Source organism: Schistocerca gregaria, chromosome 9, assembly GCF_023897955.1.
Source record: "Schistocerca gregaria isolate iqSchGreg1 chromosome 9, iqSchGreg1.2, whole genome shotgun sequence".
In the NCBI taxonomy this organism is placed as follows: Eukaryota; Metazoa; Arthropoda; class Insecta; order Orthoptera; family Acrididae; genus Schistocerca; species Schistocerca gregaria.
The window spans coordinates 128,627,381-128,647,733 of record NC_064928.1 but is presented as its reverse complement, the minus strand read 5'-3'; the positions used below and the strand labels follow the sequence as shown (position 1 = coordinate 128,647,733).

General features: G+C 42.3%; 1 protein-coding gene across 2 annotated transcripts in view; it reads left to right on the top strand.

Moving 5' to 3' along the window:
• Positions 1–20,242, top strand: part of LOC126292288 (BTB/POZ domain-containing protein 9-like) — a 294,259-nt gene extending 274,017 nt beyond the window's left edge. For both annotated transcript variants that reach the window (XM_049986204.1, XM_049986205.1), the window contains 2 exons: positions 4,250–4,436; positions 14,056–20,242. In XM_049986204.1, coding sequence (XP_049842161.1) covers positions 4,250–4,436; positions 14,056–14,628 — 760 coding nt within the window. In that variant the 3' untranslated portion in view covers positions 14,629–20,242. The remainder of the gene's footprint in view (positions 1–4,249; positions 4,437–14,055) is intronic.
• The last annotated feature ends 111 nt before the right edge of the window (positions 20,243–20,353 follow it).

Sequence of the window (20,353 nt, the reverse complement as noted above, 5' to 3'; positions counted from 1 at the left end):
CTGTCGACTCCAGCCTCGGTTCAGCTCTGCGTAACTCTGCTCTCTCTCACTTGGAGTGCCTCAGTGATCAGCGTCACATTCATTATGCATTGTTTTGCAACTAAGTTGTTGCCTTAAGATACTGCTAGTGTTTGGTACTGTGGTTAGCATCCACTCCTGGGACTTCTGCACTGGCTTCTGTTGTAACAGTGTTATTCGTGCTTTTTCTAGCTCTAGAACTAGCCTCCAGTGTATTAGCTAGTCCCGTCTGGAGTAAACAACTATTTCAAAACCCTGTTTGTCAGTGTGTCTCCACGAGTTCCCTACCGAGTCTCACCACCTGCATTTCTAGTAAATGCCTGTACTAGTGTTGGCTCAGGTGGAAGAAAACAATTAAGTGCCTACACTGTGAATTGTCCTCCTGCTCTGTACCGCTTCGGAGTGTAGACTGACCAGCAACCCCTTTTCCCCCCTCCCACCTATGTCAGGACACGACGCTATATCATGTGTCCTATGCTCTGAATATCCGCTGTCATCGGCTGGCGAGATCACATGACATGAGCTATGACTGGCTTACAAAAAGTGCATCGCAGTCTCTTTTTAATGCTTCGGAAAGTAACATGCGGTGTTTGGTGTAAATCGAATTTATACTTTCTTAATATGAAAACATGCAGCGTACAAGTTGCTGCACATCAAAGATCTTTCCAAAACGTGTTTTTTTTCTTTTTTCTTTTTCTTTTTTTTCTTTTTTTTTCCTTTTCTTCCTGAGTTTCATTTTCTAAAGTGCCAGGAAATTCTATGCCCGTGTATAAAACCATAACCATTCAAAGGATTGACAAGTTTACGATTCTGAGGGAAAATATACTGTCATTAAACGCAGAAGAAGTGTGTTTACACCTGGGAAAAAGCAAATTTTAAACCAGGAAAACCGAGAATTTGGCCTTGTCCATGTATACACCCTGTATAATGATGATAATATGGAAAGGGTAGATTTGAACTACACTCACTCACTCATTCATTCATGTAAATGTAACTGTCTCGCACAGCAACTATCTCTAGCTGTGAAGACAGTGGTCATATGTGAGACAGTTGCATGCCAAACGCTTACTTGTTTAGCAGTCTTTTTGTTGTGCCTTCATGCAACTGAACATTCGGGAGTATTGGGCATGAGGCCACAAACTAATGCAGAGCCTCTCCTCCAACCATCCATCCTTCCTTCTCTTCCTTATGGTCTCATGATGGCAGCCTTTCATGTTGACCTAGGTATCCCTAGGCTTTCCTTTCTTGACATATTCATTCATTTACCTTACATCACCTTTCAGTTGGAGTAATTATTTGTTCCTATCTGTGTTTGATCTAAAGTCTCAATTTTTTTGCTCTAAATTCTCAATTTTTTTTCTGTAGTGTGGCCTGACGGGGGAAGAATACCTTAAATTGCTCCTACCGCATGCAATGTTACAGATCATGTGTGCACTAAAACTGTGTAGTCTCATATGCTCATAAAAGCCAGTGTGGTAACCAGTCCTATTTGGGGGGTCATTATTTGTCTTAGTGGTAGAGCCTCCTGACAACTCGGGGATCACATTGCTGATGCCCAAGCTACTAGCTCGTCATGCATGCGAAGGAGTCGTCTTGGGGCGTTTGACTCCCGGCAATGGCTGTCATGCCAGATGTCTTGGTTGCAGCTGGCTGGCTTCTGTGGTGGGAATCCTGGATTGGAATGGGTGACATCAAGGGGAAGTTTTGCGTATGAAACATATCAAGTTAAACCAAAACAATGGATGCTTTGATCTGGCAGATCATCAGACAGGTCTAGAAATTTCAATAAAGGTGGTGCTAATCTTCCTCCTTTTCCATACTTGCTATACTGTGGGAAGAGGGACAAGCTGGACATTTGGGAGCAAAACATTTCATCTGATACCTTATATCTTCTCAAACAGATGGAGGACGAAACCATTATTTTTTGTGGGGGCATATTGGAGATAAATTTAAAGTAGTTCAGTCACTGTGGGGAAAATGCACAGTGGATGGTTACTGATTAAAGCCTCCTCTGCTGCACACTCTACAGCTCTCCAGACATGCAAATGACTGAGTGACGTATCAGTGACCATTGCACCACAGAAAATTTTTAATATAGTCCAAGAAGTCTCCTTCCACAGATGCCTAACACTCCTGGCAGATGAAGCACTATGGGCTCATTTCAAACAGTGTGACACGCATACAAAAAGCCCCGAGTTTAATCTAACAGATACAGGCACTTTCATTTTAGCCTTTGAAGAAAATATTTTTCCTGGGAAAAGTTAGTAATGGTGCATAGATACATCACATCCCACCACCAGTGGTTTCCGATGCATATGTTTGTCTTACATCGTCCCACCACAGGGTGGACATGAAGTGTGGAAGCTGCATATGATCACTTCACACAAGCAGTTCTTGTGGACAAATGTGCCCTGTGTGTCAGTTTTTGGGAACGCTTGCCCCAATGTTCACGAGTTTGCAGCCCACTTTTTAAGAAAGAAAACAGGATATAAGAATATGACTGTGTGACACACACACACACACACACACACACACACACACACACACACAAGTCTTAGACATCCACCACCATAGAGTGTCAAATCGTTTCGGTAGCGAGTACAGCAGCGGTCTAGCTCACCTCCCAGGTGCACACACATGGTTTCCTTTCTTCTTATAATTTTGTACACTCCACATGTACTAATTCTGCCATCCTAAATGTTAATTTTATGATTGTGAAAATGTATTCATTTAAATTACTTTTTACAATTTTAAAGTTTGTGTCAATTTGCGTGTATACGATTGGAGGTGGGGAGAGGGTGAATGGATAGATTAAGAAATCTGCTCGCCAAGCAGCATGAGCTAACCACTTCGTGGCATTCGCCTCAGAACTGTTCAGGAGATTTGACAGGCAGTAGACCACTCCATTCGCACCATCAACAGAACGGGCTCTACTAACGGTATACTACGCCTTCCCCTTCGCTGGCAACGGGCTCTGCACAACACTGGTGACTACTTTGAAGGACAGTAACAGGTGTAAACATGTAACTCTTTTGTATCAGTTGTGAATAAATAGTTGCCAGCCAATATTTAAGTTCCAACCCTCATACTATATCCTCACTGGGAAAGTTAAATATTTTCAGAAAAAACTTGATCCTTTATTATTGCACTTCACAGACAAAAGAAAGCAGATATCTTCTGAAATTAATGTTAATTTTGTGAAAGATTCAGGTGAAAGAAAACAATTTGGAAATATTACTTAAGACATGTGTGTGTGTTCTCAGTTTTTTTCTTTGCTCTTAACTTATTTCTTGTATTTAAAAAAGAAATGAATTTTGTAAATGAACCTCCAATTATTTTGTGAATTAAGCCATGTAGACTGCTTAATATGTTTGTTTATTTATGGCCTTTTGAATGCTACTATCATTAGTTTGATCTTTTAAAAGAACAGAAGAATGAGATGTTAACTAAATGTTACCGGGTGACAAAAACCAAAAATTATTCCAAAAATAATACCTGTATATATGTGTTCTCTTGCTGCTGCTTGGCGAGCAGATTTCTTAATCTATCCATTCACCTTCTCCCCACCTCCAATCATATACACGCAAATTGACACAAACTTTAAAATTGTAAAAAGTAATTTAAATGAATACATTTTCACAATCATAAAATTAACATTTAGGATGGCAGAATTAGTAAATGTGGAGTGTGCAAAATTATAAGAAGAAAGAAAACCATGTGTGTACAACTTGCAAAACAAATGCAACATATTTACTGCTGGTGCCATCTTTTTGCTTTAATCACTTACATTTCTGCTTAAACTTTTGAGCTGAGTTTAGCAGTTGACAGCATTCTAGGCATAGGTTTCATTACAATCGACACTGAACTTCTTATACGAGCTTTAAGTTGTGGTGAGTGAATCTTCAATTCTTTACTTTTGTAGCTTTTGTTGTCTGGCATGGTATAATTAACACTGCTCATTCTTATGTTCCTTTAGTCTTAAATACAGATCTGTAGTAGAAACACTGCCATGAGTAAAATAAATAAATAAATAAATAAACATATCAAATGATTTAGGTGGCTTTATTTGTAAAAATTTTATGGACTTCTATGGTACTTTCTATTTTATTTCAGAGTTAAGAACACATTTCAGATTCTGTTGCTGGATGATTGCAGAAGTTTACTCGTGTGGATGGTGCTCAGAGTTTAGCCCTGAAATATTTCATCACCCTTGATGTTCTCTGTTTGACAGGTTGTTGCTGTGGGACTGCGACAGCCGCAGCTATAGCTACTACGTGGAGGTGTCGGTGAACACTTGGGACTGGGAGGTGGTTGCCGACAAGACGAGGGAGGCATGCAGGTCCTGGCAAACCCTTACCTTCAAGCCACGGCCCGTTGTCTTCATCCGCATTGTTGGGACACACAATACTGCAAATGAGGTTAGTCACGGTGGAAAGTTGCTTGGAGACTGTGGAGACGGGATAATGTCAGGGCGCGCGCGCGCGCGCACACACACACACACACACACACACACACACACACACACACACACACACACACACACACACACACACACACACATATTTTGTTTTTGATATAAAATATACCTGTGTTCACCCGAATAACACATTTTTAGCTTGTACAAAATTTGAGGCATTCCTGGGTCTTACATTTAAAGGGGAGCTTACACGTCTTGTACATTTGAAATACTATCACAAAAAATTCCAGAAATCACTTCACTCAATACGGTCCTACTTTTACATTCCCAGAATTACATTTTTTCACGATGTTTTTATCAGTCCCTTGAAATTCTCTGTGTTCAGGACATTTATTCTAACCTGCTTTTGCATTGTCATGATTACAAATTTCCTGCTATTAACAGCTGATGAAACTTTAATGAGGAGAAACAGATGCTCTGTTCTCCCTATTTCTGAGTTAGTGGAAGCCATTAAAGTAGGAGGAATTAGTGCTGTTCGTGCTTTGTCTCCTAACACTGCAAACCTAACAATAACTATACCACATGTAGTGCTGTTTATAGTTTATCAAAGTGTCGGGTAGAGCTATAACTTTAGTATTAGCCTGAAAAGATGGAAAGTTTGCAGTGATAAACCAGAGCTGTGGTAGTGCATCTTCAGGGTAATATACAAACTACATTCGAACTGTCGCAAATGTAGAGCCTCTTATGAAAAAAAGTGTGAACTATGTGGGAACTCTTGGCATATTATTTTGTCGGGAAAAAAAGGTGGGGTGATGGTAGCGATTTTCAAAGTATTTATAAAGTTCCGAACTAATAGGAAAGCCTTAACAATTTAATAAGATATTATTTGTTACACACTTTTGGCACTTACCTTGAAATATGTTCTGATTTCTGAGGTGTTGGTTAGGATGGCACCCAACAGCAAAGCTAAAATTTCACTGCACCATTCTGCACTATAGTCCAGGTTTTGTAACCTGCTTCAGATTTCTGCTAGCTGTCTGATGCAGATACCAAAACTTTTGAATATATTTCTCAACGAGGGGGAAAAAGCCATAAGAAATTGAAACAAACTGTAATTATGGGTTTTTAGTTAAAGTATGATCGACCAGTATGCTTGTGGAATGAAAAACCAATATATTTTCTTAAAAATTTCCCTCAATTTTGCATTTTTCTGAAATTTGCTCTGTGAAAAGTGTAAAAGAGGGATTCCATTGTATTAAAATTTATAAATGTTAAAACTTCTTTCGAGGGGACTGCACATACTTATCATCAGTTTCGTCCACAGTTTTGGTGTGTATAGGGCATGGCCAGAAATGAAAGTGATGGAAGTGAGAGCTCCGTAAGGCCAAGCAATTAAAATAGCAGTTTTGGTGGGGGTCAAGCAAGGCCTGAGTAACTTCTGTTAGCATGTTTTCCAGTCAGTGGTTGGTGCAGCAGAAAAAAAAGTGCTGAGTGACACTCTGAGGGTTGTGGGGTTGAATCCTTGTGCAGAACATATTTTCTTTTTGTAATTTTTACATTATTTACACTGCAAATAAACCTAAACAATAATTCTCAATAGATTTTCATAAAAGGTACAAAATAGATTGAAAATATAGCCATAAGTTCAAGAATCAAATTTCTTCTGTTAATTTCTCCCCAGGGGGTCCACAGTCCTTGTGTGGGTATGTGTGTGGTGTGCACGGGGCCCTGATCTATTGCAGTCTCCTTTCCTTTCTGGGCTGCATTACCATCCCTGTTCCTCTCCCTCCCTATCCGTACTCCTTTGTCCCTGTCCCCTATTTTTCCTCTTAGTGGACTTCTTTGTCGGCCTGGCTATCCTCCTGGCTTCTTTCCATCTCCTTTTCGGCGTTTTTGGCCCCCTTGGGATTTGACCTCCATTTCCAAGGTTTTCTGTTCAGTGTGAACCATTTGGGGATGAACTCCATACCTAGCTTCCATGGGGCAGGTTCCTGTCCCCCTCCCAATCTCCTTTCCCTTTGCACCCTGGCTCCCCTCCTGCTAGGTCACCAGCTCAGTAGCCAGTCCTTGTGGTGGTGCTGTTAAGTACCCACTTGGCTGAGCCCCCTGGAACCATAGGGATCACACTGCTAGTACCTGAGCTGTTAACACCTTGTGTATACCCAGTAGTCGATGCTCATCACTTTTCACTTTGGGGATCCAGAATTCGTGGCAATGGCCGCCGTGCCAGACGGCCCTTGCTGTGGCTGGTTGACACCCATGGGTGAGCCCGTGATTGGAGTGGGTGATACTAGGGTGGGCACCTTGCGCATGAAGCGACAAAAGCTTCACCATCCTGGCCATTCTGTGGCCGTCTCTAAGTGATAGCAGATGTGGTACTCCTTCCGTTCCTTCGGTTTTCCCCTCCCTGGCCACCCCCTGGGAGGATGATCAAGCTCGCCGTCTTGGGTTGAAACCTTTCCCTCCATACCTGGTTTGTACCAGGACAGATAGCGCAAGTTTTGCCACAGCAAAGCCTTTGTTTTTCGTGGAGACAATTGAAGATAAGTATGGCAAAGTGGGATTGTTGAGTAAAATGCGGTCCGGTGCTTTGCTCATAAAGACATCTTCTGCTGCCCAATCTGACTCCCTACGTGCTTGTGACTGTCTCGGTGATGTCCCAGTCTCCGTCACCCCCACCAATCTTTGAACTCGGTGCAGGGCATTCATTTCCACTGACATCTTCTTCTCCAAACTGACGAGGAGCTCCGTGCTAACCTCGAGCGGCGAGGGGTTCGTTTTATCGACTGTGTGCTGTACGGCCCTCCGAACAATCGCACCGCTACGGGCGCCTTTATTCTGGCCTTCAAGGGGGATGTACTCACAGAGAAGGTCAAGGTAATGGCGTATCGGTGTGATGTAAAATCTTATATTCCACCACCAATGATATACTTTAAATGCTTACGATTTGGACAAATGTCTTCTGCTGCACTACTGATCCCCTCTGCGGTGTCTGTGGACGCCCCCTCCGTGAGGGGAGTGCCTGTGCTCCCCCTCCAGTGTGTGTAAATTGTCATGGACAGCATTCTCCATGCTCGCCTGTATGCCCAGTGTTTGTGAAAGATAGGAGGATTCAAGAGTACAAAACCTTAGATCGGCTCACCTACACTGAGGCTCATCTAAAGTATGACCGGCTCCAGCTCGTGTCTATGTCTTCTACTTTTGCTTCTGTTACGTCCATTCCCACTTCTATCCCCTCCTCTTCCCAGCCCCACCCCATTCGCCCCATGCCTTCAGCCTCCTCCTCCCTCTCCCACTCCCCCTCCCTGTCAGTACCCATACCCACCCCTCCGGGCACTGCTCACCTACTATGGCGGCCGCCGGTACTGGAGCTCCCTCTTCGGACTCCTTTTCCTGGCATCCCCATGAAAGGATATCTACTGCTCGGCAGCATGATCCGTGGCCAGTGGGCGCCAAGATTGCGTTGTGTAATTCTGTGCCCACTCTCACTGAAGTCTGCCCTTCTCTTCCTTCCCAAGAGAAGAAGCAGAAACACAGGGAATAGGGAAAGGCGCATCTGGTACCTCCTGAGGTGCAGCCTCCCCATCCGCCAGTCAATGAACCAACAGTGTCTGACCCCACCTATATGGATATTACCCCATCCTTTTCGGCGACAAATGGCGACTCAGCGATGTGACTGACTCCGGCCCTTTCACTTCCCATTTGGACTTCGGCTTGAGAATCCTCCAGTGGAATTGTAATGGATATTTGCATCACCTTCCAGAATTGAGGTCCCTTTCTTCCTTCTACTCTGCCGCTTATATTGTGCTCCAGGAGACCCATTTTGTCAATTCTTACGCACCCGCCCTTCGTGGGTTCCACGCTTTGCGGAACCGAATTGGCCTCTTGCGGGATTCTGGTGGTGTTTGCACCTTGGTCCGCAAGGACATTGTTAGTAAATTGGTTCCCCTCCATACCACTCTGGAAGCCATTGCTGTCAGGGTCCATCTGGCCACTCCAGTCACAATCTGTAACCTCTGCCTCCCACCTGACAGGCTGCCCACATCCCACCCATGCCCTCACCACTCTTCAACAACTCCTTTCTCCCTTCCTGCTATTAGGGGAGCAATGCCCACAACCCTTTTTGGGTAGTCATACGACTACTGTCCTGGGCAGGACAGTTGAAGCTATTCTGGCAGGGCTTGACTTCTGTTTACTAAGCACAGGCGCTCCCACACACTTTAGCGTGGCGCACGGCACCTTTTCTACCATTGACCTCTCCATCTGCAGTCCCGGCCTTCCCCCCATTCAGTGGGGAGTCCACGCAATTGTTTTGACCTTCCTTCAGTGTATCTCGCTCCATCACCCTCCCAGGTGGGCCATATCTAAGGCTGATTGGGGCGCCTTCTCCTCTGCTCCCATCCTCCCTGTATTGCCACATGACAGTGTTGATGAATCTACTCAGACTTTGACTGCTGCCATCCTTTCAGCAGCTGTTTCAGCAATCCCTTTCTCCTCAGTTTCCCCACGCCCGAAAATGGTCCCTTTGATGGACTCTGGAAATTGCTGCAGCCATAAAAGACCGCCGCTGTGCTCTTCAACACTTCAAGCAGCACCCTTCTACTGATCTGTGGTCGGATCCACTACCTAATCAAATTTCAGAAACTGATTTGCTGGGAACGATATGTAGCTGCCATAGGACCACACATCCCGTCTTCACAAGTCTGGGTGAAACTCGGGCGAATTTTTGGCCACCAGGGTTGCAGGAATTTCTGTGCAAGGTGTTGTCCTTACCAATCCGGACTTTGTAGCAGAAAATTTCGCTCAAGCTTCGGCATCGGCTCAGCATCCGCCCACGTTCCTTTTTGTGAAAAAGTGCTCGGAACGACTGTCTTTGTCTTTCGTTTATCGCTGCTCTGTGCCATATAAGGCTCCATTCAGCGAGTGGGAATTTGCCAGCGCCCTTGCTCTTTGTCCTGACACAGCTCCTGGACCAGATTGGATACATAACCAAATGCTCCAACACTTATCGATGGCTGGCGACCGTCGTGTACTGATCCTCTTCAACTGTCTGTGGAATGAGGGAGTCTTTCCTACCCAGGAAAGCATTGTTGTTCTGGTGTTGAAGCCAGGGATCCCGCCTCTTCAGTTGGATAGCTACCATCCAATTAGCCTTACGAACACCCTCTGCAAGCTCCTTGAATGCATGGTGAGTCAGCGGCTGTTTTGGAGCTTTGAATCGCGCGACCTTTTGTCATCGACTCAGTGAGTTTCGCTGTGGCCGCTATACGGTGGATAACTTGGTACACCCAGAGTATGCTATCTGGTTGGCTTTTGCCCATCGGCAACATCTCCTTGCAGTCTTCTTTGATCTGCATAAAGCCTATGACGCCACCTGGTGCCACCACATCCTCACCACTCTTCACGACTGGGGCCTTTGTGGCGCTCTGCCCATTTTTATCCGTAACTTCCTTTCTTCTCGCTCTTTTCGGGTCCAAGTTGGCTGCTCCTACAGCACTCTCCATCGGCAGGAAAATGTGGGGGTTCTGTGCTGAGCGTCCCTCTCTTTCTCATAACCATTAATGGCCTGGTAACAGCTATTGGGCTGACAGTGTCCCCCTCTTTGTATGCTGACGATTTTTGTATCTACTTCGCTTCCTCCGTAATGTGTGCTGCCAAACGCTGTCTACAGGGGCAATCTACCTGGCGCACTCATGGGCGTTCTCCCATGTATTTCAGTTTTTGGTGGCCAAGACGTGTGTTGTGTATTCTGCTCTTGCCGTACAGTCGATCGCCATCCGGAACTGTTCTTCAATGGTCAGCCGCTCGAAGTAGTGGACACCCATCGCTTCTTGAGTCTGGTTTTCGATGACTGGCTGACATGGCTCCCTGATCTTTGCCAGCTGAAGAGGATGTGCTGGTTCCATCTCAATGTTCTTAGGTCTCTGTGCAATAGCGCTTAGGGAGCAGACCACTCTGTTCTCCTGCGATTGTATCAAGTGTTGGTCCAGTCTCATTTAGACTATGGAAGTCCTGTCTACGGCTCTGAGTTAACTTCGACACTGCAAATCCTAGACCTCATCCACCACCGTGGGGCCAAACTTGCGACTGGTGCCTTCCGGACTAGCCCCGTTCTTAGCCTTCTCACAGAGGCGGGGACTCCACCACTGCGAGTTTTGCGCCAACAGCAGCTGATATCTTATGCGCTCCGCATTCGCTGCGCCCTAAAGCACCCTAATTATGGTCTCCTTTATCCAGCCACGGAGATCACCCTGCCGCAGCGGCAACCACAATGTAGGCTTACTATGGCTGTCCGCATTCAGTCGCTCTTTTTTGAACTCCAGCAGTTCCCTTTACTGCCTCTCCTCTATGCTCACGCACATATCCCTCCTTGGTGCGTCTCTCGGCCACAGATCCGTCTTGATCTCTCAGTCGATTCAAAGGATTTTGTCTCTCCGTTGGATCTTCACCACCAGTTCTGCTGTCTCCTTAGTTCATTCCAGTGTTCAGAAGGGATTTATACTGATGGCTCCATGCTTGCTGGCCGCACTGGTTTTGCTTACACCTAAGTCACGACGCACAGAACTTCGTTTCTTGCCAGATGGCTGTAGCATGGTTACTGCAGAATTGGTAGCCATCTTGCGCGCTCTGGACTGTATCCGCCCGTGCTCGGGGCTATCCTCCACTATCTGTAGTGACTCATTGAGTGGTTTGCACGCTATGGCCAGTGCTTCCTTCACCACCCATTGGTCATCGCTATCCAGGACTCCCTTTCTCTACTCGCTCAACATGGATGCTCAGTGGTTTTCATTTGGACCTCATGCCATGTTGGGATTCCTGGCAATGAACTTACCGATTGACTGGCTAAGTTAGCTACTACCAGGCCGTCTCTTGCTATTGGCATTCTGGAAATAGACCTTCGCTTGGCTTTACATCATCAGGTTTTCGGCCTTTCGTATGCAAAATGGCACACTCTTTCTTCACCGAACGAGCTCAGGGTGATTGACGATTCTACAACTCCATGGTAGTTCTCCTCCTGGGCCTCTTGTAAGGCATCTTGTCATCCTCTGCTGGCTCCGCATCGGCCGTACTTGGCTGACTCACGCTTATCTCCTCCATCGTGAGGATCCCCTCTCTGTCGTTGTGGACCGATGTTGACTGTGGCTCAAATCTTATTGGACTACCCCAGCTTAGCCACACTGCAACGGACTTTCAGCTTTCCAGACTCACTACTGATGGTGTTGGCTGACAATGCCTCAATGGCGGATCTTGTTTTACGCAGTATTCATGGTGGGGGTTTTTATCGCTTTATTTAAGGGAGGGACCTTCCATCTTATTGGTGAGTGGGGAGTATGGCAGGCCCTCTTGCTCACCCCTTCGCCTCAACTGGATTGCCTTCAACTGGGCTTGGTGGTTCACCCCAGCCCTCTGCCTTCCCACTCCTTTCCTTATGGGGTCTGTTATGTCTTGAGCATCTCTCTTGTCTCCTGTGATTCTTCCTTCACGCTCCTGTCATTAGTCACTTTCTTTCCCTCACCTCTTCCATCCTTTTCCTTCCTTCCCTGTCAATAGTTTCATTTTATGGATATTGTAGTTCCCTCTTTTAATGTGGGATTTTATCAGTTTTAGTTAATCTAAGGTCGGAGGGACTGATAACTGCATAGTTTGGTCCCTTCTCCAACCAACCAACCAACCAACCAATCTTCTGTTAATTTACTCATGGGGGAAGACAGACAAATTCACAACTATAGAGCAAGATTTCTCAAGGTGGTGAAAGATTGCCATCGTGCATTATCAAAGTGTTTCTTCCCAAATGCACTCTGCAACTGCAACCTTGCGATGTCTATATTTGTTGCCTGGTTAAGAACTTAACTGAAAATCCTCCAAACTGCTCTTCTCTCATTCAGAGAGAAAAAGGAATCTTATTCCATGTAGAGTGCATGAAAATACATTCTGCTGTAAAGCACCAGCTATCTTCGCCAATATTTGGTAAAATGATGCGTTATGCATGGTTTGCTGCCAAAGTGTGCAATGATAGATTAACTTTATTGGCTGTAAACCAAGCTTGTTTTTCTGCACTGTAGAAATTCTAAACCAGCCATGTAATTGTAAAAATGTAACATTTATAATGTGTTCAAGATGCCAGGATAATTATGGCTTCCTGCCAATTCAGCATGTGTGTATCAACTGCAAAATAATAAAAGTACCTAACTTTATATATAAAGTTCTCAAAAACATTTAATTTTATATACAAAGTCCTCATGTGTGCCGTAAAATTCCTTTCTGAAAATTTATTTACAATCCCAGATTTTCCATCTCCTTTTCTTTTCATGCCTCTTATAAAAGTATTAATAAATAAAATATATTGAGCATTATTTGGATTTACTGGCAATGTGTGTAACAAAAATTGAAGATAAAAATAAAAGGAAAACAGGAAGTTTCTCCAAAGGGACTCGACCCCATGATTCTTGGGTTATTGTTGTTCTGCACTCTTTCTGTCGACAGCTGCCTGGAAACTAAGCTAGTATAAATGGCTCATGCCTTGCCCGAACAGTGTCAAAAATGCTTAACAGTTTGCCAATGGGAATTCCCAATTCTGTCATTTTCATTGATGCCCAAGCATATACCAGTAATTTGGTCCGTGATAATGAGTGCAGTCTCCTTCTTAGACGCTTTGATAACTTCCACATAAACACTCTCGGCAGTGTGTGTGTGGATCAGTGTGAGCTTCAGCCTGAAGATATTGGATACAGTTGGCAGTGATGATATTTGCTTGTACATTAGGTGTTTAGGGCAAGCCCCATACACAGCCTTTTGCCAAGGATTGCGATCTTCCGAGATCCATCTGGGAGGAACTCCATGTGATGCTACACGTAGATGTGCTCTCCTGTCACAAACATTTGAATGGGTTGCCTGTCTGCTGTCAGATCAGATATACAAAATTGCTCTGAAATGTCCTTGGCTTCATAGTGAAAATGAATATTCATGTTTTCAGAAATCTTACTTGCCTTAACATTAATACACCTCATCCTATGATATTCCAGTGACATTCAATCTCTGTAGTGTTCCCCCGGAAGTGCAGCAAAATATTCATCTACAGTTGCAATCACTTGTCAGTTGGGCAAAGTATGCTGACTGCCAAGGCAGACATTGACTTTTGGGAAGAGGTGGAAGTCTGAGGGAACTAAATCAGGGCAACTGGGCTGAAGTTCTAACACTTTGTAGTACAAGTCTGTCAATTTTTCCCAATGTTCAGACACTTTTGTGGGTAGGTTTGTTGTCCAGATGACAGTTAATTTCTTTCTTTTTCAAACCGTGTCTCAAATTTTAGCATCCAGATCTTTTAGAAGATTAAAACAATTTTCCTCAGTTATTAGGCAATTCTTCAGTTTCTCCCAGCATATTTCTTGCTCGAACAGTCCACGGGTTTACTGCCAGAAATATTGTGCCCATTGGACACTGTGGACTAGCGGTACACTCGTGGACTGTTCCTCAGTTCCTTTCGCATCCCAAAATTCTGATGCTATGCTGGCTAATGATATCATCTTCGCATTCTATGGTAATGAAGAACTGGCTTCCGTCCACTGTATAGATTGTTATTTTGATTCTCCAACGAATTGGACACGAACACTCTTTTCCAGGTATTCCACTGTGTGCACCTGGAATGCCCTGCGCAGATTTCTGAAGACTCGCCTCCTCCCTCCACTGGTAACAGCTTGGGCCACAGCCCACCATCCGCACCGAAGGTCCTGCCCACCCCACCAACTCCTGCTAGTGGCAGCACCAGTGGTGGCAACAGCAGTAAACTCCAGGTGCAGAGGCAGCAGCAGGATGATGATGACGATCGGCAAGAGGAGCAGCGGCAGCAGCAGTGGGAGGACCGTGAGCAGCAGCAGCGCCAGCAGCAGCAACAGCAGCAGGAACTGGAAAAGGACCTGCAGCGCCTGCACGACAACCCCAGCCACCAGTGTCAGCAGAGAGGTTCGCGTGAGGAGCACGTGCGTCGCCGTCTCTGCTACCTGGCAGTGGGGCCCGGTCCTTCTGCTGCACCTGCCTCGGAGAGCTTCCCTGCTGCCAGTCCGCCCCCACCCCCCTCGCTGTCACCAGCCGCGTCGTCCTCTCTGCCGGACGTTGCTGACGGCACGAGGGCTGAAGGGGAAGGAGAGGAAGTTGAAGAGGCGCAGCTGCCTCGAGAAGGTGGCGGATCGCCGTGATCTCCCCCTCCACCTTCCTGCTGCAGCTACTGTGGTGCCCTTGTGTTCCTCTGGGCGCCCTCGTAGCCCACCCGGCGGGGAGTTTATCCGAGTCATTATCCTGCGTGTTTGTGATGTCACGTCACCTAACTGCTGCACAAATAGTTTTTGCCTGAGTTACGTTTGTGTTATGCTGTTCTGTGTACTTTCTGTTGCCTTTTGATAATTGTTTTCATTCCACAGTCCTTTTTTTTACTCTGCTACTTGGAAAAGATTGTTGACATGTTGAAGATGTTATTTTGCAAGTACACCTTACTGAACATATATTTCACATTGTACTTAATCATCCTGGCATATGCATATGGTCTCTCTCTCTCTCTCTCTAGTAAAGTTGAGGAACGACTGCATTTTACTGGTGCTTCAGTATTCCAGATACACTTCTTGTATTTATTACTTCCTGTAAAATTTTGAGACAGAAATGCTGTCCTGTTAGGCACATTCAGGGGGTGAAAAACCAGTACTGCTAACAGGCACATGTAAAAAAAATGCAACACTAACCCAGTTTTCAGAACTAATATTGATTCCTTTGTGAGGAGGAAAGGAGTAGTTTGAGGAATGCTAAAAAGGAAGGGCAGATATCTCAGACTCCAAAATGACAGGGGTGCACTTGTGTTGAGGGCATCTACGGTATTTCCTGTTTCGCTTTTCATCTTCATTATCTCTCTCTCTCCCTTCTCTCTCTCTCTCTCTCTCTCTCTCTCTCTCTCTCTCTCTCTCACACACACACACACACACACACACACAAACACCAAAACATATGTCACAAATGGAAACATACTGTGCTCCAATTTATCAAAAGCTGCTTTAATGTTAGTGACTGGAATGTAATGAGAAACTGCACTTGCACATCCTGCAGTGCTCAATGGTTAAGACACTGAACTTTCATTCAGGTCACTAGTAGTTCAACTTGGGGCTTTTAGGTTTCACTAAAGCAAATGGCTACTTCGATAAAAATTCAGGCCACAGAAGGCAGTTAAGTGAAGAAAATTTAGGAGGAGCAATTAGAAGAGCTTGTCAGTGTTGGGTAAACAAGTAAAAAGGAAATTGCCAAAATAAAAATGAGACTGCAATAAAGTAACAGTGGGTAGATTGATTTGATCTGGTCACAGGCTGTGATGCCTTAGTGCAATAATGACGGTACATTGAAGAGGGAGTGTGTTTAATTGTCTTAGTACTGTTCAGCAATTGTGACGGTCTTCAGAATAAACAGAGAAAAGGCAGTCAAAGAAATGATTGAATCTTGTGTGCCTGGGATTTATGAGCTGAGTAATGAGCAAACGTGAGAAACAAAATGGAGACCAAAATTATTATTATTTTTCCTTTCTTTTTTTTCCTTCAATTCTCCATTTAAATGTGTGTGGAAATTTTCTGTTTCATTGTGTGCTTTGCATTTGTTTCTATTTTATCCTTTTAAGTCAGTATCTGTGGCTGTCTTCACTGTACACATGAACAGCATCAGCAAATGGCTGCTACTGATAAAAAGTGCCCATTTCATACCCTTCTTTTGATACCAGCTATGGACTGGATTTGATGAAGTTATGTATGCATATTTATTTATATTGATAATATTTTATTCATTAACACACAAATTGCAACCCACTTTTACCAGCATAATGAAATACAGAGCTAACTTTTAAATTGTTGATAATGAAGATGATAAAAAATGTTACCTTCTCTTCAGAAAAGCAGTGTTGAGCCCTGTGACTTGACAGTTTTGGCTTTTCCATGATGTGTAGCCAAAAACACAGAGAAACAAATGGAGAATGCTTTGATGGGGAGTTTCTATTATGGTTGGCCATTGATAGAACACCTTGTTTGTTGCCAGTTTTTCCTCCTGCTTTGCTATAACTTTCCATCATTGATCTCTTGCAAGATAAATATGAACCTTAACTATTGATAGTTTTTTCTTGTGATATGTGGATAAAGCAGCCTCTGTGACTTTAATATTTAATTGGGGTTTTTGTCCATTAGATGAAGATTGTGTCTACTGAGTGTGTTTGTACTATTGGAGTGGAAATTTCCCCACATTCGTGGTTTCCATTTTGTTTAGATTTTTACATGACCGTTGGTTGTTTATATATATATATATATATACATTTTAGAGAAGTTGTTGTTTATTTACATTTTAATTGCTTGTGAATAGTTTTAACTTACTGCCATTAGGGGGTTTCATTGTTGGAAACAAGTACAAGTTTTATATTGTATACCACCCGAGCATGAAGAAGATATTTAAGCAAGTATTAGAGATTATAATTTATTAAGATACAAGGATATATAATTTTTGAGAAAATATAAATTCAGTGCTCACATATATATACATATTGAAAATAAGTAAATATATAAATTGGTATTTAAATTTTAAAAATATCGGTAAATAAAAACTTGATAAGATGTATTGAATAATTTACATTAAAAGATAAAAAAACATTAGATGTCACTTACTTTGTTTGTAAATTGATAGTGCTCCATAAAATACGGTGCTTCTGGCTATAATATAAAGTTACCACAATGAATAAGTTTATTAATTGACTATGTATGTAATACAAAAAAAAAATTTTTAATGTTGTTACATACAAAGATATAAGTAAAGTGCATACAGTGCTCAATATTAGCTGTGCAGATATGCTGTTTGGTAACTTCCTTGCCTGTGTATTTTTATGGTCGAACACGACATGAAAAACACAGTTTTCGTGTTTGTTTCAATGTAGTGTAATGTACTGTTCATGAATAGTCTGAGAGCCTCTCTTTTAAGAGCCTCAAGGTAATTTAGTGTGGGAGTTGAAATGTTGAGATTTATTGTATAGATCTCCTTAACTTTCTTGGTTGTCCTTTATTTGCAAACAGTGTGGCAGAATTTCAATATGAAGAACTTTCTTGTGTAACTTCACAATGAAATCATATTTATCTTATTGAGAATCATTTCCTCATGTTTCCTTGTGGCTGTGGTCTGTCTGACTGTTACGAATCGTCAGTGAATGCTTTGAGGTTTGTCTCCATCCACTCTTTCACAGAAGGTTTTGTGAATACATACTTATAAATATACCTGTGAAATGACTAGGAGAATTGTTAGTAATTGATTAAAGTGCGATTCATCTAAGATATGAAATATACAGAATTAAGATTCTTAGAAAGTTAATGTATGTTTTATGTCACTGCGTGATTTCTTCAAACTACAGGCAATCAGTACCATCCCAAAAATACTTCCAGAGATGTTAACCTTGCTATTGAGGGAACACTTGGAAAATGGCAATGTCTTTCCTGCAGATGATGTGATACGGGTATAACTACAAATAAATTTTTGGAATAAAATTTTTCTGTCTGTTGTAAGCCTAATACAATTACATAGAAACCACATCTTGATGTGTTAGTGAGAGCAATATTCCAGTAGTCTGGTGTTTGCTGTGGAGTTGTTTGCAGAGTTAGGCAATGTACAAAAATGATTTTATAAGTATACAACTTAAAATGGTTGTTGATTGCAATTGGATCAATTTTACTTGCAGTTAAGTCAGTGTGTTTAGTGTGTAAGTTTAATGGATTATATTTAGTGTTGAGCATATGTAACCTCGGATACTTTCTGGCTTGTGGTGTAGTCAATGAAATGTGATCATGTTCCTTTGAGAGGTAGTTGAGGGATAATTTGGTGATAGGCTGTGACGGTTAATGAAGGATGTTTGAAGGTACTGACTTTCATAGAGAATAGAGGGTATACCCTTTGTTGTTTCATTTATTACATGTAATGTTTATAGTGTTTTTTTTTCCTTCCTAAATTTGCAGCAACTGAAGAAGTGGAGTAGTTTCTGGATTTTAATAATGTATACTAGCAGAATGTAATATTGTCTGCAGGAATACTGTAATTATAGGCTCCATGACTTTTGAAAGAAGTCAAAGTGTATATTCAGCATCTTACTGAAAACTGCTCAAAAGCTTTTATACAAAAGTTGTTTTTTTTTTACATTCAGTCAAATTTTCCGTAGACAGTTTATAAAGCGAAGTATCATTTGTGTTGATTTATAAAGATAATTTGAATTGTACCTATTTACTTTTCTTCGTAAGTAGAGAATTGTAAAGTGCAGGAGAAGAAAAGTTGTATGTTGTGTGGTGATCAGTAAGGTATGTACATGCCTCTATGCACACGGCAGACATAACCTAGGGAGCAATTTGGCTACTTATGGTAAAAGTACAATGAACTCTTTTGGGCATTAAAAAGTTCCACAATGTTCCTGCCTGTAATGAGATCATCTTCACCTCATAATATCGATCTTAAAGTCAGCTTAGCCTTGTAGGACATTTATGCTATAATAATTAGTCTTGGAATAAGTATTTGCAGAGTAATTGCTTTTAAAAATTCACATTATATGTTGTGTCAAATTCATTTCTGTTGTAGATGCAGTAGGAGGTAGTATCTTAGTTCATAGCAGAATGGATCATTAGGGCTCTGCAGAATCTTCTATAATGCTTTAACACAAGACATAACTAAATTTTTTGAAAGTTTCTCAGAACAATTTGTAGTGTACGTGGATGCATATATTAAAATGGTCATTCGTGGTGAAATGTCTGGATTAGTATTGTGAAACCACCTAGCTTAGGTAAATATCATGAAAACAGACTTGTTTCATGTGTGTGAAAATGTGTAATTGTCAAGTTCTACATTGAAATCCAACAAACTGTTTCGCTAAGCACTGTGCTGAGGAAACACTTCCAGTTAAGTATTGTGCACTATCATACAAAGATTTCTCTTTGGCACATTTTTCTTGTCTTTGTATTTTGTTCATTTCCCTTCAATACAAATAATGAAGCACAATGGAGTGGGCAATATGCACTTGTTAATAAAATTACTTCAGTTTATCAATGAAAATCTCCACCTTGACTAACTTTTTACAAAATTAACGTGCGTGGTGAAATTTCTAGTCTCATTTTTCTTGATTTCATATGGTCACCAATAATGATTAGTCTGGAAACTACCTTTTTTGTGTGGACAGATATTTTGGTTGTTAACTATTGACAGATATTCCAGTTCCACTAGTGTTCCCAGTATCAAATGCTTTAATGGAAGTCCATGAAGTCATCACTGGATTTCTGGGTTTAACTAGCAAGTGACCAAAAATATATTTCTGGCGTTCAGTTATTTACCTGATTACCATATTGGAACTGAAACCAGACACTACATTCACAACTGGATCCAGAACTTGGACTCCTGTGATGGAGCAAAAGTGTTAACACCCAGTTACACGAGTCTTGTTTCAGTGAATTTCAAGTGTAATTTATTGCAAAAATGTTCATAAAATTCTTAGTTTTGCTGATTACTGTTGCTACTATCTTGTCTAGACTTAGAACAGAAATACATTAGACATTTTGATGCCATTCTTTGTAATCACAGAACATTCTATTGATGTAAGGCATACAATTATATAATAAAATTTTAATCAAAATAGCAGTTTCGTTAAATATAATCTGCAATAACAATTTCACTTTTTTCACAATGCGCTATTTTGGTTTCATATAACATATATATTACAGCTTTAATATTGTAAATAAGTATTTTGTATCGTCACATTAATAAAATATCTTACATGTACATGTTGCAGTTGTGTGGTTATTCTCTCTGTCCTCCTCCCACCGCTCTCCCCATCCCCACCGCTCTCCCCATCCCCACCGCTCTCCCCACCCCCACGCTCTCCCCACCCCC